The sequence below is a fragment of the Malaclemys terrapin genome, chromosome 11 (genome assembly GCF_027887155.1).
Source record: "Malaclemys terrapin pileata isolate rMalTer1 chromosome 11, rMalTer1.hap1, whole genome shotgun sequence".
Taxonomy (NCBI): Eukaryota; Metazoa; Chordata; order Testudines; family Emydidae; genus Malaclemys; species Malaclemys terrapin.
The window spans coordinates 24,311,845-24,337,755 of record NC_071515.1 but is presented as its reverse complement, the minus strand read 5'-3'; the positions used below and the strand labels follow the sequence as shown (position 1 = coordinate 24,337,755).

Below are 25,911 nucleotides of genomic sequence, written 5' to 3'. Positions count from 1 at the left end.
GTTAATAAGATAATTCAACTTTTGTTATATTTTATTTTAAAAAGTCATACTAAAATGCACCTTATGTTAAACCAAAGAGACTGTTGTTTCAAGTTATGCAGTATGAACAAAGTTCTGTGGCCATTTCCCTTCCATTCTCCAAGTACATTAAGTAGTTTAAGACTTTTCTTTTATCAGACTTGCTACAGTGATTAGTACAGCAATGGATTTTCATCTTAGTAAAGAGATGGTTTTAAATCACATCACACAGCTCTATGAACTTGTAACATAAAAGAGCTTTTTACAGTGGAGAAAATGGGATATGGTGTAGCAACAACATAGACACAAGTGACACAGTAGACCCAATTTTGTCTTCAGGTGCAGGAACAGAACTCACATTGAAGTCACTGGTTCCAATTCTGCCCTAACATACAACCCAGTGCATGCAGTTGTACCAGGATGTACATCATAGCAAGATAATAGTCAGTGATTTCAGTGGGAGATGCGCCCATGAAACATAGAGGACAGAATTTGGCTTAATGTGTGGTATTTTATTACATCAGGATAGCAGTTTGAAAAGGCGGGGTCTTTTGGAAAGGTCTCATGTACTGTATTGTTTTAGCTGAGCTGGTTATGGTGAGACACAGAGAGAAGGGAGTTTGATTTTGCTGTCAATTTGCATACAGTGTCCTAACTAGAACTGGACAATTCATTGATATTTTTTTTTTGGCAATTAAAAAAAAAAAAAAAATAGGAGGAAAAAATTGGTTCAGGTCAGGTTGAACCAAACCCAACATTTTTTGGAATTTTCAGTGAATCGAAAAAGTCAGAAAAATTTTGTTTTGGATTGTCAGAGAGAGAAAAGAGCGTGAGAATGACCTGCTAGTCTAGTAGTTAGGACATTCATTGGGGAAGGGATGGAGGGAGATGCTTGGGTTCTAGTCCCTCCTGCACTGAACACTGAAGTATGTAGACCCACCCCAAAATATCCTTTAACCTGGGGATTAGGGCATTCACCTGGCAGAGGGAGACCTGGATTCAAGTCTCTGCTCCAGAATGGGAATTCAAACCTAGATCATCTCCCCCGTCCCACATGAGTGCCCTAACCACTGGGGTAAAGATTATGAGGGGGCAGCTCCTCCTCCTCCTGTGGTTTCGGTGTGTGAATATAGCCCCAAAATCAGAATAAGATGTTTATTTAACATCAATTAACTGTTTTGACATTTCTAAAATCTTATATATTTTTTTGTTTTGACAAGAACAATTCACTGAAATCAACATGAATTTGTGAAATGTTTTGGTTGACTTAAATCTGTATTTTTGATCAAAGAAAGGTTTTGCCAAAAAAAATTCACCCAGTTTTAGTCCTAACCTCTCTTTGACTACCAAAATCTAATGCATTAAATTAATAGTTTTATGTTCTCTGATTTTACTCCTGTTCCACTGTAGTGTATATAATGTTAATACATAGGTTTCAGAGTAACAGCCGTGTTAGTCTGTATCCGCAAAAAGAAGAACAGGAGTACTTGTGGCACCTTAGAGACTAACAAATTTATTAGAGCATAAGCTTTCGTGGACTACAGCCCACTTCTTCGGATGCATATAGAATGGAACATATATTGAGAAGATATATATACACACATACAGAGAGCATAAACAGGTGGGAGTTGTCTTACCAACTCTGAGAGGCCAATTAATTAAGAGAAAAAAAACTTTTGAAGTGATAATCAAGCTAGCCCAGTACAGACAGTTTGATAAGAAGTGTGAGAGTACTTACAAGGGGAGATAGAGTCAATGTTTGTAATGGCTCAGCCATTCCCAGTCCTTATTCAAACTGGAGTTGATTGTGTCTAGTTTGCATATCTATTCTAGCTCTGCAGTCTCTCTTTGGAGTCTGTTTTTGAAGTTTTTCTGTTGTAATATAGCCACCCGCAGGTCTGTCACTGAATGACCAGACAGGTTAAAGTGTTCTCCCACTGGTTTTTGAGTATTTTGATTCCTGATGTCAGATTTGTGTCCATTAATTCTTTTGCGTAGAGACTGTCCGGTTTGGCCAATGTACATGGCAGAGGGGTATTGCTGGCACATGATGGCATATATCACATTGGTAGATGTGCAGGTGAACGAGCCCCTGATGGTATGGCTGATGTGATTAGGTCCTATGATGATGTCACTTGAATAGATATGTGGACAGAGTTGGCATCGGGGTTTGTTACAAGGATAGGTTCCTGGGTTATTGGTTTTGTTCAGTGATGTGTGGTTGCTGGTGAGTATTTGCTTTAGGTTGGGGGGTTGTCTGTAAGCGAGGACAGGTCTGTCTCCCAAGATCTGTGAGAGTAAAGGATCATCTTTCAGGATAGGTTGTAGATCTCTGATGATGCGCTGGAGAGGTTTTAGTTGGGGACTGAAGGTGACAGCTAGTGGTGTTCTGTTATTTTCTTTGTTGGGCCTGTCTTGTAGGAGGTGACTTCTGGGTACTCGTCTGGCTCTGTCAATCTGTTTTTTCACTTCAGCAGGTGGGTATTGTAGTTTTAAGAATGCTTGATAGAGATCTTGTAGGTGCTTGTCTCTATCCGAGGGATTGGAGCAAATGCGGTTATATCTTAGAGCTTGGCTGTAGACAATGGATCGTGTGGTGTGTCCTGGATGGAAGCTGGAGGCATGTAGGTAAGTGTAGCGGTCAGTAGGTTTCCGGTATAGGGTGGTATTGATGTGACCGTCGCTTATTAGCACAGTAGTGTCCAGGAAATGGACCGCTTGTGTGGATTGATCTAGGCTGAGGTTGATGGTGGGATGGAAATTATTGAAATCATGGTGAAATTCCTCAAGGGCTTCTTTTCCATGGGTCCAGATGATGAAGATGTCATCAATGTAGCGCAAGTAGAGTAGGGGCGTTAGGGGACGAGAGCTAAGGAAGCGTTGTTCTAAGTCAGCCATAAAAATGTTGGCATATTGTGGGGCCATGCGGGTACCCATAGCAGTGCCGCTGACTTGAAGGTATATATTGTCCCCAAATGTGAAATAGTTGTGGGTGAGGACAAAATCACAAAGTTCAGCCACCAGGTTAGCTGTGACATTATCAGGGATACTGTTCCTGATAGCTTGTAGTCCATCTTTGTGTGGAATATTGGTGTAGAGGGCTTCTACATCCATAGTGGCCAGGATGGTGTTTTCTGGAAGATCACCGATGGATTGTAGTTTCCTCAGGAAGTCAGTGGTGTCTCGAAGATAGCTGGGAGTGCTGGTAGCGTAGGGTCTTAGGACAGAGTCTACATAACTACATAACTTTACTCTCACAGATCTTGGGAGACAGACCTGTCCTCGCTTACAGACAACCCCCCAACCTAAAGCAAATACTCACCAGCATCCACACATCACTGAACAAAACCACTAACCCAGGAACCTATCCTTGTAACAAACCCCGATGCCAACTCTGTCCACATATCTATTCAAGTGACATCATCATAGGACCTAATCACATCAGCCATACCATCAGGGGCTCGTTCACCTGCACATCTACCAATGTGATATATGCCATCATGTGCCAGCAATGCCCCTCTGCCATGTACATTGGCCAAACCGGACAGTCTCTACGCAAAAGAATTAATGGACACAAATCTGACATCAGGAATCAAAATACTCAAAAACCAGTGGGAGAACACTTTAACCTGTCTGGTCATTCAGTGACAGACCTGCGGGTGGCTATATTACAACAGAAAAACTTCAAAAACAGACTCCAAAGAGAGACTGCAGAGCTAGAATTGATATGCAAACTAGACACAATCAACTCCGGTTTGAATAAGGACTGGGAATGGCTGAGCCATTACAAACATTGACTCTATCTCCCCTTGTAAGTACTCTCACACTTCTTATCAAACTGTCTGTACTGGGCTAGCTTGATTATCACTTCAAAAGTTTTTTTTCTCTTAATTAATTGGCCTCTCAGAGTTGGTAAGACAACTCCCACCTGTTTATGCTCTCTGTATGTGTGTATATATATCTCCTCAATATATGTTCCATTCTATATGCATCCGAAGAAGTGGGCTGTAGTCCACGAAAGCTTATGCTCTAATAAATTTGTTAGTCTCTAAGGTGCCACAAGTACTCCTGTTCTTCTTTTTGTTAATACATAGTTTGTGCTCTCATTTAAGAAGTTTACCAGTAATTAGTCCAAAAAAGCCATATTCTGTGCATCCAATGTGCTTCATAGCTCCTTTGGGTCAATTAAGCCAAGGGTGGAACCAAAGATTTCTGAGATACAGAACATACCTCAAGTACTGTATCAGAGGACCTAGAAACTATTTTGGATCAGACTTCTTGCTCTGACTTGCGAGACTACTCCTTTCAGAAGAGACTCAACTGGTTGGAGCTAAGTGAGCCCATAAGGGGTCTTTGAGGAGGAGGACAACCTCAAACAGTCTATCTACTTACTCCAAGCTGAGGGGCAAAAGTAACACTGGCCGTGCATTGTTGAGGATGTCTTCACACAGACATTTTAAATCACTGGTGGGCTGACGTGCAATAGACATCTTATTGCAGACTGCACATATTTTAAAGATGGACCTATTGTCCTGATATTCCATTTTGAGATTAGGGAGTGATGGGCACCACATAATGAACTAAAGCAACTTTAAAGCTGTACTAATTTTCTAAAAACGAAACAAACTAATCTTACTAGTTACTAAGGTTTCAGACAGATCCAACACAAATGCAACTGACAGGGAAAAAATTGATACTTCCTAGACCCACAGGCAGAAAAACAAGGAATGAGAGAATATGTGGACCAAGCATCTCTCATAATTATGGTCTGAATGCTCAGGTCTTTAGACGACACAGGCACATGAATGCAAAGGTTAAGAGATCAGCATTCTAATAAGAACTATATCAATCACTATTGACATAAGACATTTAATAAAGTATAGGCATGTACAAAATATGCTTTTAGGATTCCTATTACTAAGGGTTAAATTAAAGTTGGCTTACTTTCAAAAATCTAGAAAAAAATGAACAAAAAAAGATGAGAGAGGCTCTCAGAAACTTTGGGCTCAAATTTGAGAGGAACTGAACAGTTAGACTGTAAAGCACACTGTATGAAAGAGTTACATGAGTTGAACCATACCAGACTACAAAACTATTTCACCTTAAATTACATTTCCCTGCTAAATTCCCTTCTAGTGTCCAGAAAGACCACTGTCTCATGATCTAGGGATGATGCTGTCTGCCCAAATCAGGAGTCCTAGAATAATGAATGAAGGTAGAAAATGTCAGCATCCACTCTGAAGTGGATGGGTACTTCAGTATTCAAATAATTTATATACAGAATTGCTCAGTATTGGCTCAGTCCCCCCAGCAACTACTATTATTTTAACCTTATACTAAATCTTAAAACCTAATACTAAATAAAAAAAAATCTTTGCTTTTACATGAACAGCAAAATAGTTCTCACACTTGTAAATGTTTTTTTTTTTTTTGAAGAACTGTCAGTATTTTTTTTAGTTAAACAAAATGTATGTTTAAAAAGCTATAGCGACATTAGTTAGTTGTTTCTTTGTAGCAACATTTAAATGTATAAGAACTGTTTCACGGTTCATGAAAAAGTAAGAAATTTATTTAGTATAGGGTTTAAAGAGAATATTTCATAATTAAATAATGGATATTTACCCTGCAATAACTGTGGTTCTTTGAGATGATGTAGTCAGTTTGAATCACACTGGAGGTGTGCATGCACCTCATGTGCATGAACTCAGAATCTTTTGAATAGCAGTATTAGTTGGGGCCATGCATGCACCCTGAGACTCCTCATGACCCAGTGAGAGGGCATACAGGACGGAACGGCTGCAACGCTCTTTCAGTTCCCTTGCAATTCTAAGTTCATGACTCAAACAAGTAAAGATGGAGGGTAGGTCGTGGGATCCACACCGACCACAACATCTTAAAGAACCCCAGTTACTGTAGGGTAAATAACCGTTCTGTCTTCTCTATGTGTCAGTGTGGATCCTACTGAAGGTGACTGTCAATAAGTACCCTCTCAGAATCATGGGAATGAGTAGTATCCGCTACATCAGTTAAATAGAGATTGGCATACTATTCTCCCAAACTTGGTATCTTATCTAGTAGTTAAGATCGGTGCATAATGCTTGACAAATGTGAGTGGGTTGCTTCATGTGCCTTGCAGATTTCGGATATCGGCACATTTCAGAAGTACGATAAGTATGTCGATTGGGCTCTGGTGGAGAGACCCTTACTAATTGGTGGGAGAAGTACACCAACCAGCTGGTAACATAATGAAATGCAGCATCCATTTTGACAGTTTTTGCAATGAAATAGCCTGACCTTTGAAGCGGCTAGCTATAGTCACAAATAGATGGAGCAGTGTAAAGGACAGAGAAAATTATGGTGGGGAAGGTAGTGGGCAAAGGTAGGGGTCCAAAAAAGGAATTGGATGGGGCAGCCATAGGTGACAAAGTACAGCAGATATTTGTTGGCTGTAATCTCTGACCATGCCCAATAGAAGTAGGGACAAGGCAATTTCTGGCATGGTGTTGACATGACTCTCAATATCCCTGTCAAATCTGCTGCCTCTGGGAGGGAGCCTGATGCACAATAGAGTAGGAGGATGATTGGCACCTCCTGGTTTTAACAGGGTTGCTTTTTAGGCAAGTGTTCCAGTTGGTGAATGTGGAAATAAAATTATTTTATGCTTTGTGGGGACTGGTACAGGAATGTCTTGTGGTACGGCACTGGAGTGTAAATTCCCAAGAATCTCACATTGCCCTTGAATACATGAAGGAAAGGAATGCCTTTTCTATCTGGTTGCTGAAGAGCTCCATGCCCTTGAAGGGCAAGTATTCTATCATTACCTGGACTTCTTTTGGAATTCAAGATACCTGTAACCAGGAGGCCCAGCACACTGTGACTGCCATGGCCATGGATCAAGCAGCCATTTTGGGCTCCTCCATTGCTGTTTGTAGGGCTGTTTTTGCTACTCTGCCCTTCTTTGATGATGTATCTCAGCTCCTCCCTAGAGTCCTGCCAGACCCTTGATAGGAAGGGGGTCATCAGAAAACTGTAATTTGCAAACAGTGCCAAGTAGTTCAGGATGCAGAATTGGAGGGAGGCTGACAAGTAAGTCTTTCAGCCAAAGAAGTCAGTTTCTTGGGGTCCTTATTCTTTTGGCGTCCCTTTGGTGGACCTGAACTCTTCCTGGACCACAGGTACCCCAAACAACCGTAGTGTCAGATGCATATAAAATGTTCAAAGCCCTGAGCTGGGACTTGACAGAACTTTTCTATTGGTTTGAAAGTAGGGCAAAATAAGGTTGGGGTGTGCCACGGTTCATTTGCTGAGTCCAATATTTTCCCACTGATTGGAAGAGCAATTCTTGTCAGCACTGCGAAGCTGAGGATACCAAACAATTTGTGTGTGTTCTCTTGGATCACTTCTGCCTCTCTATCAAAGCTTTCAGCTGTTCTTGGAAGTCCCTAAAGTAATTGATGACTGATGTTGGGGCTGAGGTGACAGTCTCAACTGGAGAAGAGGAGGATTCCTTAGGTGGGGAGGACACTTGCAGTGTTTCTCAAGCAATCTTTGCTGCTTCATAAAGAAGGTCCTCAGTTCCAGTGAAGAGGGGCTGGCTTTTGATGTCAACAATAATCAAGACCTCTCCTTTTTGCTGAAACATGTGATGGGACTCCACTCTGGGAAACTGGGGCACCAATTGGGCCACTACAGCCGTTGTGGTAAATTGTATAGGTAATGGCCAGACTGCAGGTGGCCCATCCACTGACAGTAATGCACTAGTACCCAGTACGGGGTACTTTTGGAGCTATCATTTTAGTCTACCAGGAGAGGGTTCCTGGCTCAAAACCAGGGAGAAGGAATGGCTTGGAGACAGCAAGGAGAAGTACATCTCTGGGAATGGTGGTGCCATTGGATACATGTCTGGTGCTGATGGTGCTGAGTCCAATGCTGAGAGGAGGGGTGAAGGTGGTTCCTTGAAGGTACAGCTCTGTAGTAGGATGGGCTCTTTCGTCAGTGCCAGTGTTAGTACTGGTGTAGATTTCTGTGTCAATGTCAGTATAGTCTCTCATGCCTTTTTTCATTGTCAGTGCCTTGCTCCTATCCCTCAATAGTGAAGGAGTAGTGTTTTGGGTCCTCCTTATGGGATGGGCATGTTGTCCAGTCTGAGCTTGCACTCACTGCAGGTGTGTTGCTTGGCATCTAAATTGAATGGTGCAGATGCATTTGGTGCCATCGTCATCAGTGCTGATCGGATTAGCACCAAAGATCCTGGTGCCAGTGTCAGTGGTCTTGGCACCTTTTTAGACTACCTCTTCCCACTGGAACTGGTGATATGGTACTTGGATTCTGGGGCAATTGCTGATATTAGTCTCAACTCCAGTTTGGAGGATTTCTCTCTCTTTGGGATCAGATGCGAACTTCATGGATTGTTGTTACACACACTGGGGGTGTAGGTGGTGTGACCTAGTTGTTGGAACAGGAGCCTACTGGTCAGAGCAGAGCTGGAAAGAAGAACCAGAGTTGGGGTCAGGAGACAAGCCACTGGTTGGAGCCAGGAATCAGATGTCAGTACAGAACCAGAGTTGTGCTCAGAACCAGGAGTCAGGATGTGCAGAGCAAGGTAGAGACTACAGCTGGAGCAGGAACAGGTGCAGGTTGGAGCAAAGATCAGTACAGGAAGCAAGTCTGGCACAGATATGGTGTAGAACTTATTAAGCAGCTGCTGTTGTTACAAGGCTTAAATGATTATTTGCTGGCTCTTCTGTCCAATCAGGGAGCACAGTCACTTAGCTTGAGTTTATTGGGCTCAGTCAAGCTCATTGAGTTGCCAGGCAACTGCGCCCAGAGCCAGCTGAGTTCCTGACAATTGCTCCGAGATGTAATTTGAGACTCCCATATCTCAATTTTCAGGTTCAGGTTGAGACTAAGCAGTGGATGGAACACTTGTCAGGGATGTGTCCTTCCCAGAGGCAGGAAAGACATCTGCACTGCACATTAATAAGGGCATAAGACCATCGCATGAGGGTTAGAGTCCACTATTGCCAGCAGCTGATATGAAGTTGCTCACCCTGCAGTAGAGCAGTCTGGTGGGGGTGTCTCCCCCATCTTTTATATACATACATGTATAGGAACAGCCAAGAAAAAAGAATAATGAACAAATTAATGAGAAGGTGAAGAAAGGTTCTTCACAAAAAATTTGAGTCTGAAGCTCAAAAACAGTAATGGGTTGGACACAGTCCAGGTTCAGTTTTACTGTCATGGGCAATAAGCAGGGCCAGCTCTAGGCACCAGCATTCCAAGCAAGGGCGTGGGGTGGACCTTTTCAAGGGGCAGCATTCCGGTCTTTTTTTTTTCTTCTTCGGTGGCGGCACTCCGGCTTTTTTTTTTTTTTTTTTTTTGTTGCTTGGGGAGGCAAAAAACCTGGAGCTGACCCTGGAAATAAGAGGGAACAGAAGGAGAATAGCAGCTGCTCCACCCTTTATGCCTTTACATGAGAGCATGAGGTAGCACAGGGGACATGTTCAGCCCTGAAAACACGAGGATCATGCACACCTACAGGGGGAGCCACAAGGACACATACTTGAAGATTATTTTTCAGAGAACAGAATATACCATTTACAAGTTACTTGGTTTGGCAAATTCTATGTATTTTGTTCTCTCTCTCACATCCTTTTCTGGAATATCCAATCTCCCTCCTGGTTGTTTGAAGAAACTGATAGGCTGCCAAGGGAAACTTCTATTCCTCCACCTGGATGCTATTTTAACCTAACTTCCTAAACAGATAGTGTAATTAATCTAACACATATGAAAACATAACTCTGCTTAAGTGACAGTAATACAGTAGCCTTATTGTACAAGTTTACAAATTCATTTTTTAAACAATGCCCTGATAAATACAAATGTTTATATTTATCATTTTACACTATTCTAGTCTACTTGATCAAAAATAAGTTACACCATGAGCAGTAAATACAGGAAAATTTATTTGAATTAACCTTTTAGTTACAAAAACAGAGTTTTATTAGAAGTTACAAACTACAGAAACTTGTTTTTATTACTATATTTCACACAAACAGTTTTAACACAAAATTAGATGTTTGTTTTACTATTCTAAATGGTAACAGGTTTACTAAAATCTTAAGGTCTATGAATTTATTGTTTAAACATTTATTTCTGTACATCAACAGCACCTTACTGAACAAGGCTGCAGTAACCAGATTAAATGCACCTGGAATATATTATCAAAGCAAACATTCATCCGATTAGCTAAAATCCTGCATACTAATATAAGACAAAACTTAAACTGTATGTCACATGTCAGCTTTAGTTTGATCATGCTTCAATTTCCAAAAGTCAAAATACTCAGAAACTTTATTATGAACCACATAAAGAGCATTCTGTTTATATTTAATGTATACATTTATTATTAACTGCAGCTAATTTTGATGGAAAGAGGCTATGGTACAAAATAACAATATGGCTCTCTTAAAGCTATCATTTTAAATATATTTTAAAAATATTAATATCTCAAAAGGTCCAAAAGAGACCTGTACCCTTCTGCTACGTCTTAAATAAATTATTTTGTATTTACTTTAAAATGAGAGCTACACAGTACAGCTAGCCAAGCATGATAAGTGCATACCACATTTCAAACTTTTTTCTTTTTTTTTTTTTTTTTTGCACAACAGGTTCTAGTTTTCTGATAGGAGTGTACAGATGTATCATTAAGACATCCTTATTATAGTTTTCATTTCTTTAAAAAATGACTTGTTAAATGTTTGTTTTCTTCACTTAAATAGAGAGCTGTCATGAAGTGAAGAAAGCTTTAGTCCAGGTGAGCTGAAATTACTGCACTACTTTATCTTTAACACATTTCTACAAACCTATCTTACAATAAAGGCGCATCCTTGAAACTTCCTACATTTTAAAACTATGCTAACATACAGGTAAAGCCATGTGTTCTGTTAGCGTTTACTAAATTGTTATTGGAATGCAGTTTGTTCATTAACGTAATGATAAAAAAATTGTATAAGACACAGAAAATTGTTGTCTTAATGCAACCTATTTTGGTAAATGCATTTTAGAATACCTTAAATACAAAAAAAAAATCACATTAAAATGGCAAATTAAATTGTTTTATGATGAAACTGAATTGTTTGCTAGTTCTCAAGAAAGATTAATATTTTGTGTTAATGCTACTTCTAACCTTTCAAAACAGGTATTTACTATCCAAATAGAGGAAAATCTACTTTATTTAACATTATGACATTCCTTGATCTAATGCATAAAAAATGTTTGGGAGCGATGATGATCATTGATATCAGTTCAGATGTAATTTTTCTGTCAGTCAAAATCTCTGGTAAATATGATTTTCCAGTGTTCCCTACAGCAAATGTTCACACTAGCATTTTGCCACATAACTATCTAGAATACAAAATTCAGTCAGTATCAGTTGTTAGTAGTACTTTGAAAGCTAGCTTTCTAGCATTATGAAAATACAAACTGGGTGGCTAAGTCAGAACATTAATTTGGCTTCAACATCAAAGGTTGTCAGTGGATAAGGATACTGAAGAGGAGGAAAATTTGTCATATTTGATTATCTTGACAAAGAATAGTATTGGTATAGGCACTGATCCTGCAATCTGATTTGCGTAGGCCTCCTCCCATGCACATGTGTAGAGCTTCATAGGTGTCAATGGAGCTCTTCAATTAAAAAAAATGACAGTTAATACTATAGTTAAAAGCTTGATCTTTAGATGAGATACTGCATCTGCCTCTGTAGCACTGGGAACGTGTTACATTATTTATAAAATAAATGCATAGTCACTCAGATTGAGTATGAGAGATTTTTCAAAATGGATATTGTGCCATCTTTTATTTTTGCATTACTAATAAAATTATCAGACTAACATTTGTTATTTCACAGATTATTTTCCCCCTTATGTTTCTGAAGAAAATAAAACCAAAAGTCAATATTTATAATCTAAAATCTGTTCCTATAAATGAAAATAATAAATGTGTGAATATCTGGGCTTTTTAGATACCCTTTACCTGATATACATATCAAGAACTGCATAATATTTGTTCACCTTTGAGAAATTAGATCAAAAGACTTCAGATGTAAACCAAAATTGCTGAACACATTACTGCATAACAAATTTACTTCTTGGACCTCTATAATTTAAAAAATATTGTAATAAAACTAATGTTTTAGGAGAACAAAGAACAAACTAAAACTGTGAACTCTAAACATGAGTCAAATTGATATGTATATTGTTTCATGATATTAGAAATAAGGCTGTAATAACAGAACACAAGACCTTTCCTGGCTACTTTTGCTTACAAAAACCGTATTTACAACTGAGCAAATGCTTTCACATAGATGAAGCAGTTTTAGGATGTGCCAAAATGTCTATAACATATCTATTCAGATAAATTCTAAAACCTAAACCAAATATAAAGACAACCGGGCAGATGCTCAGCTGGCGTAGATTGTCTCAATGGAGCTATGACAATTTAAACCAGTTGAAGATCTGCCCCAAAACAATGAGCTGATATCCTGAAGAACCCAAGTTATATTTACATTTTGACATAAACTGTTAAAAATGACAGTTGTTGGGTCATCACAAACGTTTTTTACAAGAGGTATAAATCATATTTATGTGTGATCTTGTTTCTGTTCAACAATGGTGCAAAACTGCTTTAGTCTTGGAGTGTTACTAAAACAGTAAATAAAATTATATACTATGGGAGTGACTCTCCTCTCTCAGCAATGTCAATCAACTGGAGTTAAACCAGTGTAAGAAAGAGCCGAATAAGGCCCAGCACAATATAAAAGAAAACCACTGATTGCTAGAGTGGATTTTAAATAAGACTGAATACTATCTGTGCATGTATCTACTACTGCTATATATAATGCCCACTCTGCAAGACCTTCACCTGATATAAAACTAAAACAGAATATTGCAAATACAGTTGGAAAGTCACTATCAAGCAGTTCAAAAATTAAAAAAAGAGGTTAAAACATTTTACATATATAAGAAAGGTAGAGATAAAGACTTTCAGACTACATAAACAATAAGCCATGGCTTGCACTCATATTAAATACAGTAGTCATGTTTTAATCTATCAGGAATTTAAAATGTAATAATATAAATGGAAGGAAGGCAAAGGGGAAAAAGAAGGAATAAATTATTAAGTCCTTGCAGCTGAGGAGAAAATTGTTTTCCATCTCAACACATGATATAGTCAGTCAATGAGTTTTTAATCCTGCATAGACTGTAGAAAAATATTAATACTTAAATGCTAGGTGCAGGTTTTCAGTTGTCTTAAAATATAAAGTATTAAGTAAATTCTTGCTCATTTTCTATAGCTAAAAATCATATAAACATGAATGTATTGTTTACTGTATTTAAGAACAGTGTCAGCCTCAGATAAAGGTATAGAATTATAAACAAATGGTCCAAATTATATTCTTAAAAATTCTTATCACAAAGTAACTAAAATTACACCTATGCAAGAATTCTTATCTGATTTGATTTCAACAAAAACAAAATAAAGTTACACAAACTATACATGACGTGAAAAAATACAATTATTTTTAAATAATAATATGTAAAATAAAATAATTGGTATCCAAATCAAGTATATGCTGTCAGTCTACAAGAAAATGGCTCAAATGTTGAAAATGTCTGTTGTTGTAATGTATCTGATACAAAAATGAATTTTAGATTTTTCCTGTAATACAAATATGCTGTTTTCAAACTACTTTAATAAATAGTGCATATACAATAGTCTGTATATCACAAATACAAGTCTGTCACCTAAATATGCATTAATTGATAAAGGAAACCATGATTTTATCCTGCATATCCTGTGTTTGCTGACATGAACTGCAAGATTTCTTTTTATTCCTTTTACAAAAAAAAAGGCCATTTTAATTTAGGCATACTCAGTAAATGTTGAGAGTTACTAAATTACATACCCTCCATGTGCTAGACATATTAGCATAGTAGACATCTAAGAGTCTATTTAACAGAGTCTGTAGAGGAAGGTGGAGTGAGAATTGTATCTTCCATTCTGTAGTCTTTTCTAGGATGAAAGTGAGGGCTTCGTGTATATCGAGGTTTCAAACTCACAGATGAAGGATGTGAAAAATTTCTTCTCACAGAATGTAACCTTGGTTCCTAAAAAGAGAAAAACACTGTTGTCTTTTCTCTGTATATTTAAAAACGGTGTTTTGTTTATTATACTAAACATGTAATGGGAACGATACAATTTAAGATATGTATGTACCACCTGTCTGAACAATGGTGAGCATCTCTAATTTGAAGGATAAGGACCTTAGGTAGCTGCAAGACTTACACATGTGGATAGTCCCATTGGAGTCAATGGTACATGCAATGGGACTACTCACATGCTTAAAGTTAAACATATGCATACGTCTTTGCAGGATCAGGGCTTTAATGTATTTGAATTGTTTCTTTAACAAGCAGAGACAATAGAGGAAAAATACTTTGTAAATCTCCTATTTTTCGCTCTTATAGCATAATTTCATGGTTCAAATACTGTTCTTATAATGTATGTAACTACTGATACCTCAGCCTCTTGCAGGGCTCCCTCAAATCACTTAGGTCTCACAAACTATGAATGCAGAATTTCCACTGATACCAAATGTGAGCTCCATGTGCAATTGTAGATACAAGGCTAGATCTTCAACTGGTATAAATCATCATAGCTTCATTGACTTCCATGGAGTGACATGATTTACACCAGCTGAAGGTATGTCCCACAACTTGGCCTAAGTATCCTTACCACATCACACTGACACTATCTGTTTAAAAATAAAATGAATACATTTAAATGTATTCACATCTAACAGTTTTCATGCCAAACCACTTTACAAACAAACTCACAAGTATCTCAACTGCAGTGCAACTGTAACAGCATGCAGCAAGACTGAACAACAGTTTAGGATAGGTAGTGAAAAATACCATATTCAATTGAAACTATAAGGGGAAATGTAAGTAAGCACACTATTATCATCTAAATTGGAATTTTAGCCACAATACTAGGATTTACACATCCATACTTGTGTTCAGTGCCATGGGATACTTAATGACCAAAAGTATTCAGTACTTTGATTTACAGCTCTTCCAAACCCTAAAATGTCTACCAGCATAGCTTTGTCCTTTGCCCCTGCCCCCCCAGCCCAGTGTGCTGGGGTATCATAATTCAGAGGACTGACTCAGAGGGAAGAGTTGCACCCACACCCTTCGTGCAGCACCCACGTGTTCTTGGAGGTCTCCCACCCAACCGTGACTCAACATGACAATACTTAGCTTTCAGCTCATAATAGATTAAACCAGAGGTTCTCAAACTGGGGGTTGGGACCCTCAGGGGGTCGTGAGATTATTACATGGGGGGGTTGCGAGCTGTCAACCTCCACCCCAAGCCTCGCTTTGCCTCCAGCATTTATAATGGTGTTAAATATATAAAAAAGTATTTTTAATTTGTAAGGGAGGGGTCACACTCAGAGGCTTGCTATGTGAAAGGAGTCACCAGTAAAAAAGTTTGAGAGCCACTGGATTAAACATTGGGGGCAAAGCTGATATTAGTGGCACTGCACTGTGTAATTAAGAATAGAATTTGCACTCTTATTTTTATATTTCTATTATACTTGTATGGTGTAATATTTTACTACTTGATCAAGTATGACAGTGGTCTCCAAACTTTTTTGATCGTGCACCCCATCAGTAAAAAATTTTTGAGCACGCACTCCCTGCTCCCAGACGAACTGCCGAGGTGGGCGGGGGGGTGGGGGTGGGGAAAGCCGCTCAGACTTCCAGCCGAACTGCTGAAGGGGGGAAAAAAAAAAAAGCAGTGCTGCTCTGGCAGCGCTCCTCCTGCCGCGCACCCCGAAGGATCCTCTTGCGCGCACCCCACTTTGGAGACCACTAAAGTATGATACAACAAACATATAGTAATAATAAAAACATATTAGGGCTGTCAAGTGATAAAAAAGTTAATCGCGATTAATTGTGTGATTAATTGCACTGTTAAACAAGAATAGAATATCATTTATTTAAATATTTGTGGATGTTTTCTACATTTTCAAATATATTGATTTCAGTTACAACACAGAATACAAAGTCAACAGTGCTCACTTTTTATTTATTTTTGATTACAAGTATTTGCACTGTAAACAACAAAAAATATTATTTTTCAATTCACCTAATACAAGTACTGTAGTGCAATCTCTATCATGAAAGTTGAACTTACAAATGTAGAATTATGTACAAAAATAACTGCATTCAAAAATAAAACAATTTAAAATTTAAAGCCTGCAAGTCCACTCAGTCCTACTTCTTGTTCAGCCAATCGCCCAGACAAACAAGTTTGGTTTGCAGGAGATAATGCTGCCCTCTTATTTACCATGTCACCAGAAAGTGAGAACAGGCGTTCTCATGGCACTGTGGTAGCTGGAATCGCAAGATATTACGTGCCAGATGTGCTAAAGATTCATCTGTCCCTTCATGCTTCAACCACCATTCCAAAGGACATGCGTTCATGCTGATGATGGGTTCTGCTCGACCAATGCATATTCATTTTCATTATCTGAGTCAGATGCCACCAGCAGAAGGTTGATTTTCTTTTTTGGTGGTTCGGGTTCTGTAATTTCCGCATCGGAGTGTTGCTCTTTTAAGACTTCTGAAAGCATGCTGCACACCTCGTCCCTCTCAGATTTTGGAAGGCACTTCAGATTTTTAACCCTTGGATGGAGTGCTGTTACGATCTTTAGAAATCTCACATTGGTACCTTCTTTGTGTTTTGTGAAATCTGCAGTGAGTGTTCTTAAAATGAACAATATATGCCGGGGCATCATCCGAGACTGCTATAACATGAAATGTATGGCAGAATGCGGGTAAAACAGAGCAGGGACCATACAATTCTCCCCCAAGGAGTTCAGTCACAAATTTAATTAACGCATTATTTTTTTAACGAGCATCATCAGCATGGAAGTATGTCCTCTGGAATGGTGGCTGAAGCATGAAGGGGCATATGAATGTTTAGCGTATCTGGCACGTAAATATCTTGTGATGCCTGCTACAACAGTGCCATGCAAATGCCTGTTCTCACTTTCTGGTGACACTGTAAATAAGAAGAGGGCAGCATTATCTCCTGTAAATGTAAATAAACTTGTTTGTCTTAGTGATTGCCTGAACTAGAAGTAGGACTTAGTGGACTTGTAGGCTCTGAAGTTTTAAATTGTTTTGTTTTTAAGTGCAGTTATCTAACAAAAAAAATCTACATTTGAAAGTTGCACTTTCATGACAAAAACTGCACTACAATACTTGTATGAGGTGAACTGAAAAATACTATTTCTTTTATCATTTTTACAGTGCAGATATTTGTAATAAAAATAATATACACTTTGATTTCAATTACAACACAGAAATCAATATATATGAAAATGTAGAAAAACATCCAAAATATTTAATACATTTCAATTGGTATTCTATTAACAGTGCGATTAAAACTGCGGTTAATTTTTTTGAGTTAATTGCATAAGTTAACAGCGATGAATCAACAGCCCTAAAACATATATGTTGTTTTTGCTGCTGTAGTGCTTCCATAGCTCTCAAAGTACTTTACAAGCCTGGTGATCATTAGCCCCATTTGACCTACAGAATAACCAAAGCACAGAGTCATATATGAACAGCCATACTGGGTCAGACTAATGGTTCATCTGTACCAGTATCCTATGTTCTGATAGTGGCCAGTGCCAGATGCTTCAGAGAAAATGAACAGAACAGGACAATGTTGAGTGATCCATCTTCTGTCATCCAGTCTCAGCTTCTGGCAGTTGAAGGTTTAGGGATACCCGGAGCATGGGGTTGCATCCCTGACTGTTCTGGCTAATAGTCATTGGCGGACCTATCCTCCTTGAACTTATCTAATTCTCTTTTGAGCTTGGTTATACTTCTGGCCTTCACAACATCCCATGGCAACAAGTTCCACAGCTTGTGCATTGTGTGAAGAGGTACTTCCTTTTTGTTTTAAATTTGCTGCCTGTTAATTTCATTGGATAACTCCTAGTTCTTGTATTATCTGAAGGGATAAATAACACTTCCTTATTCACTTTCTCCATACCATTCACAATTGTATAGATCTCTATCATATCCCTTCTTCATTGTTTCTTTTCTAAAATGAACAGTCCCAGTCTTTTTAATCTCTCCTTGTATGGAAGCTGTTCTGTACTCTTAATTATTTTTGTCGTCTTTTTTCTGTACCTTTTCCAATTCTAATGTATCTTTTTTGAGATGGGCAACCAGAACTCCATGCAGTATTTAAGGTGTGGGCATGGGTTTATACAGTGGGACTATATTTTTCTGTTTTATTATCTACACCTTTCGTAATGGTTCCTAGAATTCTGCTAACTTTTTTTGAGTGCCACTAAACACTGAGCAGATGTTTTCAGAGAACTATCTATGAGGACTACAAGATTGCTTTCTTGTGTGGTAACAGTTAAGTTACACCTTATCAGTTTGTATGTATAGTTGGGATTATGTTTTCCAGTGTGCATTACTCTGCACTTATCAACATTGAATTTCATCTGCCATTTTGTTGCCCAGTCACCCAGCTTTGTGAAATCCTTTTGTAACAGTTAGCTTTGGACTTAACTATTTTGAGTAATTTTGTATTGTCTACAAATTTTGCCACTTCACTGTTGACCCCCTTTTCCAGATCATTTATGAGTATGTTGAACAGTGCAGGTCCCAGTATAGATCCTTGGGAACCCTGCTATTTACCACTTTCCATTGTGAAAACTGACTATTTATTTCTACCCTTTGTTTCCTATCTTTCAACCAGCTACTGATCCATGAAGGACCTTCCCTCTTATCCCATGATTGCTTACTTTACTTAAGAGTCTTGGTACGGGACCTTGTCAAAGACTTCTGAATGTCCAAATACACTATATCAACTGGATCACCCTTGTCAACATGCTTCAAAGACTTCAAACACCCTCAAAGAATTCTAGTAGATTGGTAAGGCATGACTCTTCCCCAACATATCACATTTATCTATGTATCTGATAAATCTGTTCTTTACTATAGTTTCAAACAATCTGCCTGGGGTACTGAATTACTTCAGTAATTACTTCAGGTTTACCGCCTGTAAAGACCATATCACCTCTGGAGTCTTTTTAAAAAATTGGCGTTATATTAGCTACTCTCCAGTCATCTGGTACAGCGGATGGTTTAAGTGATGTGTTACATAACACAGTTAGTAGTTCTGCTATTTCATATTTGAGTTCCTTCAAAACGCTTGGGTGAATACCATCTGGTCCTGATGACTTCTTATTGCTTAATTTCTCAATTTTGTTCCAAAATCTGGGACAGTTCCTTAGATCTGTTACCTAAAAAGAATGGCTCAGGTGTGGAGTTCTCCCCCATATCCTCTGAAATGAAGATTGATGCAAAGAATCTCCACAACGGCCTTGTCTTCTTTGAGTGCTCTGTCAGCACTTTAATTGTCCAGTGGCACCACTGACTGTTTGGCAGGCTTCCTGTTTAGTTGGGATGTGCTCCCCACACTGGCCCTGAAAGAACTGAATTAGGCCGGGGGGAGAGCAATCAGCCAATTAATCTATAAATTGGGGAGATATAGGCTGAGTGGAGGGTGCTAATTAGAAAGAAGCGCACCTGTGAGGGAACAGGTGGAGCTTCTATAAAGCCAAGAGGCTGGCAGCAGTGGGAAGTGGCAAGGAGGAAGCCTGCAGTCTCTCTCCCTGAGGTAACAGAACAGGAAGGGGAGATAGGAATCCATAAGGAAGGGTTTATTTAGTAGCTCTAAGAGAGAAAGGTCCAACTAGAAAGGCTGATGGAGGAGCTTAAAGAAGCACGGTAGGAAATAGTCCAGGAAAGAGAGCTGTATGATTGGTAAAGCTCCAGACCTTAACTGCTCTCTTTAGGGCCCTGGACTGGAACCCAGAGTAGAGGATGGGCCTGGGTTCCCTGAAAGGGGAAATCACAGTGTGACCTGGCCAGAGGACCAAGTCACAAAGCAGCCGTACCGTGACTCTGTGAGCAGGTAGAGAGCGGCAACTGAGCAGAATGAATCCCTGGAATCGCCAGGAGGTGTCACCTAGCAGTGAGTAGAGCATCCCTGACAAGCAGTCATAAAAATATCCTGTCTAAGACTGCACATTGAGTCTAAATTGGGAACACAGCATAGATGTTCTGACTCATAACCCTATAAGTAATCCGCAAAATCACAGCTGCCTTCACTTTACAAATTCTATTATAGGCATATAGTACACAGATACAAGGAATCCTTTGAAGTTAACGATGGATATAAATAAGATTTAAGTATATTAATGCCATAGTTATGACCGAGGAGACATTTTTTCTAAGCACTTGGTTTCAGATATTGATAACTTTCTGAAAACAATACCCTGTAGGACAGTGGTTCTCAATCAGGGGGTCTGAGGCCCCTTGGGGGGCTGCGAGCAGGTTTCAGGGGGAGTCGCCAAGCAGGGCCAGAATTAGACTCGTTGAGGCCCAGGGTAGAAAGTCAAAGCCCCACTGCATGGGGTTGAAGCCTGAGCCCTGCCACCTGGGGCTGAAGCCAAAGCCTGAGCAATATAGTTTCATGCGGGCCCCAGGCAATTGCTCTGCTTGCTATCCCCTAACGCCGGCCCTGGCTTTTATATGCAGAAAACCAGTTATTGTGGCACAGGTGGGCCGTGGAGTTTTTATAGCATGTTGAGGGGGCCTCAGAAAGAAAAAGGTTGAGAACCCCTGCTTTAGGATGAAATTCTTGATTTTTATTCTTAGGCCAAAGAAGAATTTTCTGTTCAGAAGTTGTGAGATTTAAGAGATAATCTCAGTAAAATTAATGTGTATGTCTGCAAATTTTACACTTCTACAGAAAACTTCTGTTATCCATTTTTCAAGGAAAGTTTTGTTAAGATCCTTCCAGTTCTGGATGCATTTACCAACTTTAAGTTTTCATCACCTTAAAAAAACACTGAATTGATTTCTACAGGCTTCCCTTGTTTTGTACACCTAACTGTAACTTGAAAGCCAAGTCATATTTGAAAAATATCAGTACACTAGGTTTAAAGTTATGACTGTTTGAAATCAGCCAATCGAACAATGAATAGGTACAGACTCAAAACCATCTCAGAAAATATCAGAGTGGTTCAAAATTTCAGGTGAGTAGTTTTGGGAGGCCTTGGTTTAGGCTGACTGGATTCAGTAGTCATTGGTTAAGGACTAGCTCCCTTTATGGATGGCTCACAGATAAGGACTATGTAAGTGTTTTAACCTGTTTGGTTTAACAAGTTGCACTGCCCATATTAATTTTTGAAAAACAAGGATTTTCCATGCAAAAAAACCCCAACCATTAATGCAATGATAAGGATGGATAAACTAATGTTTAAAAGTTGGAAATACAAAGTGAAAGTTGAATGCTCAAACCATAATTTCCCCCCTTTATTCTTATACTTTAAAATACGGTCTCTCTTCATAACATTATACAGTAGAACCTCAGAGTTACGAAGACCCTGGGAATGGAGTCTGTTCGTAACTCTGAAATGTTCGTAACTCTGAACATAACATTATGATTGTTCTTTCAAAAGTTTACAACTGAACATTGACTTAAAACAGCTTTGAAATTTCACTATGAAGAAGAAAAATGCTGCTTTTAACATCTTAATTTAAATGAAACAAGCACAGAAACAGTTCTTACCTTATCAATTTTTTTTAACTTTCCCTTTATTTTTTATAGTTTACATTTACCTGTATTTGCTTTTTTTTGGGTCTCTGCTACTGCCTGATTGTGTACTTCCAGTTCCAAATGAGGTGTGTGGTTGACCATTCAGTTCGTAACTCTGATGTTTGTAACTCTGAGGTTCTACTCCATATTATTTGTAAAATATTTCACACAAAATTCATAACTTGTAATGTCTTGCAATGTTTTCCCCATTCTTGTATACTTAAACTAATTTTAATGTCATAATAATCTAGTATATCTGTACAATTAGGAACAAATTCTGAGAGCTGATGATCACCTACTGACTTCAATGGGAGTAACTGGTGTTCAGCAACTTAAGACATTTTATATGGCAGTTCCCTTTGCTAAAATATAGATTTCCCAAGATCCATATAACTTATCTAGCAAAATATTTTTCTCTTTCTTTCACATGTGTTGTAAACCTTTAAACAGCATTTTCACTGATAGTTATATTAACAGAATATATTACACCCAAAACCTATGTTGAAAGAACATTAAGATTGCAAAGAAAAGCACTCTAAAGTTAGGAAATGCAAAATTGCTTCGCAAACTTAATTCAGCCACCTTGTGCATATGTATTTCTATACAGTCTTTAATTAGATGACCACTAGAGCTGGCCAGAGAACAACAATTCAGTTTTGTGGCAACTTTTTGAGGTTTCAAAATGTCTTTGTTCAGCACTGGAATGGAAATTTTTATGAAATGGAATTGTGTCGAAACATCTGTTTTCAGGGAAAAAGGTTGAGTTTTTGATTTGGGTGTCTCTCTCTCTCTCACCACAGAGTCCACACTAGACCTCAGAAACCCTACCATTGACAATTTCACTGAAATAAATACATTTCCGTGAAATATTCTGGCTACAACTAAAAGCATTTTTTGACAAAAAATGTTTTGTTGGAAATGGTCCAACCATCTCTAATGTCAACATACTATTTTTTCTATAGGGCTATATCATTCAGTGCACAGAACTGATTGTGCTCACTATCAAATATTTTGTTTTCTCTTTGTTTAATGTTTGGCCCCATGCCTTATTTACTGAACCGTACCCAAACCCTTCTCTTAAGACAGAATTATTGAATTCCACATGTACTTTTCTATGGCACTCATCACCGTAGCATCTAAGTCTTTGACAAATATTAATGAATTAATTTTCACAATATGCTTGTGAGTTCCACATCCATCAATTTACACCCGCACAATTCATCAGCAGGGTTGGAACCTTTTGTTCAACCACACAAGCCTCTGCCACTTGAGCTAAGTAACTGATAGCAATAGTAGTGTCATCCTATATGTGGACCAGCAGTAGAGGAGGAAGGGACACTCTGCCGGTAGGTTTCAAAGATATTTGCTAATAGCAAAGGAATGGTAAGACTAGGAAGCCTGGGTTCCATTCCAGGCTATCACAGGGAGAGTCTCTGGTGGGCACAGGTTCTTCTGCACATACCCCCCAAGCTTGATCCCGTCTATTACATCCCTTTGAACGTGTCCCTGTCCTGTCTCTTCCCCACTACAGACTCCTCATTCCAATCCCTTTTTCCTCACCTAGCCAGTCCCAGTCTCCACTCCCCTCAGTCTTCTCATCCCAGACCCACCTCTTGCCCAGCAAGCCATTGTCTCCACCCTTATCCAGTCCCAGTCCCCCTGTCACCTTGCCCAGTCATTCCCAGTTCCCTCCTAACTGCCCTGGATCCTTACCTCTTTTTGCCCAGCTAGTCCAAGTTCCCCCCATCCTGGCTCCTCATCTGATCTGTCTCTCAAACCTCATTCTAGCCTCCTATGCCCCCCTCACCCACATTCCTCCTCTCCACTGGCTCCCAGTCCCATCTCCATCCTTGGGCTCCTCATCCAATCTCAGTATTATTGTTTCCCCCAGCCCCTTGTTCCAGTCTCTTTGCCCAAGCTGTCTCCATTCTCTCCCATCAACCTGCCTCCATTTCAGATCTGTTTCCCCTCCCGCCTCACCTCCTTCTCCCCAACCCACTAGTTTTAAAGTCCAGTCCCCCCTCCAGCTTTTTATCCCCACCTTCTGCCTCCCACTTGTTCCCATTTCTATCCCAGTCTCCTTGCCCAGATAGTCACAGTCTCTGCTCCCAGCTCCAATTCCCAGTCTCTTCTCACCCCATTCCCAGTCTCCCTTTCCTTCCACTTGTTATTCTCCAGTCCCCATCTTTCCCCTCACCCCAGGCTCCTTGACCCAATCTACACTCCCCCAGTCCAGCATTTTTCCTCAAGGCAATGGAATCAGGCAGCTTCCTCTTCCATGCTGTCTGGGCCCAGCAAGGGATAAATGGGAGCACAGAAGAGTCTCCCTGCTCTCTGTTCAGGTGCCCAGACCCGGCACAGCCCACAGCAATCCAGAGCTGCAATTGCAGGGAAAATCCTGTTCAGATCCAGGATGGAGGATGCGCAGTGTGGACAGAATCTTTGTGGAGTCTGGCTGCTAAAATCTAAGACTATATCTACACTACAGAGCTTACTGCTGCAAGGTCTCTTGTGTTGCCTCTCTATGCTGGCGGGAGAGAGCTCTCCCACCAGCACAATTAAATCACCCCCTAAGAGCAGCGGTAGTTATATTGGCAGGAGACGCTCTCCCGCCAACGTAGCACTGTCCACACAGGCGTTTTTGTTGGTCGGGGTTTTTTTCCACTCTTCTAAGTGACAAAAGTTTTGTCGACAAAAGTATTAGTGTAAGACATAGCCTTAGCCTAAATCTCTCTGAGAATGTGTGAAGTGCAATTTTTCAAAGATTTATAATTAGGCCAAATTTTTGGGTGTATTTTCATGGGATGGCAAAAGGCACAGCCCTGACACAAAAGTCACCTCCTGTGCCAAATTAAGTCTCTGTCCAAAGCATGGTGGGCACTAAAGTTTTTTCAAAGAAAAGGTCACCAGAATTGTTTTAACATGGGCCAAACAATACTTGCTACACATTACTGGAAAACCCTGAACTGTTTTGGCTGAAATTTTTCAAAAAAAGTTTAGCCTGAGGCAGACACCTGGCATGGAAAATTTCAGCTCAAACGGTTAAAGCCTAGCAAAGTTATAATCAACTGAACACAGGGTCTTATAATGGGCATTGTCAGGCAACCTTAAAAACAGGGTGGTAGCCCTGTGTATAGTTGATATTTATTTATATTTTTTGTTTGACCATCTCTTAAATAGAAGCCTATTTATTTCATATTATTTCATATTTTATTATTTCATATTTTCCATGTACCCTATCCTAAATCTGTCTTTAAAAAGTCCAAATCATACCTTCTCTGAGCACTCAATATATTTTTTAAAAAATATATTAAGCTTTCTTTTTGGACAGAGTCTGCTACCTTTACTCATGCTGAACAGATGTTTACTCCGTGAATGGTCCCATACAAATCAATGCAACTGCTTCTTGAGTAAGACACTTACACACATGGGATAGCATATCTGAATCTGTCTTTTAAACAAGAAAGTTTATACATAGAATTTCAACTTTCATGCCACTGCTATGAAAGCTTTTCCAACTAGAAAATTACAAGTAAACTGGAAACTGATTTCTTTCATCAGGTGACACAAAAATGTCAGTGTGTCAACCTGTTATTTGCTTATATTAAGTAGGGACAATATATTTACTGTAGGATTAATTGCCATTATTAGTACTGTAGTCATTGAAAAAAATTATGTTGTAATTTAATTCTAAATTGCTACATGCAAGCTCATTTTCACTATTCTATGTTGTTACTCTTCATCTATGTGAGTGTGCACACATGAGGTAACTTGCATATAAATAGAGATTCTGATGGTAAATTTTAACCAATAAATCCATATTAGTGTAATTTTTCACAGTTCAGAGTTTTGAAAATAAACACGGTTAAAAACCAATTTTAGCTATTTTGAAATTTCAACTACCACTCACACCCAATTTATGAGAGATTATGGCCCCCACATTTATTGAGATGTTAAATAATTAATCTATAGATAAAGGGTTAGTTTCTCTGTTAAGTGAAAGAGCATTCTTTGAGTTGAAAATAACTACGAGAAAAAGTGTACTGAGATGCTTTGGAAACTATTTTTAATTATTTAGACATTTTAGATATTTTTAACCAATAGAACCAAAACATATGTCTTGAAAAT

At 39.0% G+C, this 25,911-nt stretch overlaps 1 protein-coding gene across 1 annotated transcript in view; it reads right to left on the bottom strand.

The window, feature by feature from the left end:
- Positions 1 to 14,027: 14,027 nt before the first annotated feature.
- Positions 14,028 to 25,911, bottom strand: part of BOLL (boule homolog, RNA binding protein) — a 92,862-nt gene continuing 80,978 nt past the window's right edge. Inside the window, exon 12 of the mRNA XM_054044509.1 lies at positions 14,028 to 14,186. Coding sequence (XP_053900484.1) covers positions 14,028 to 14,186 — 159 coding nt within the window. The remainder of the gene's footprint in view (positions 14,187 to 25,911) is intronic.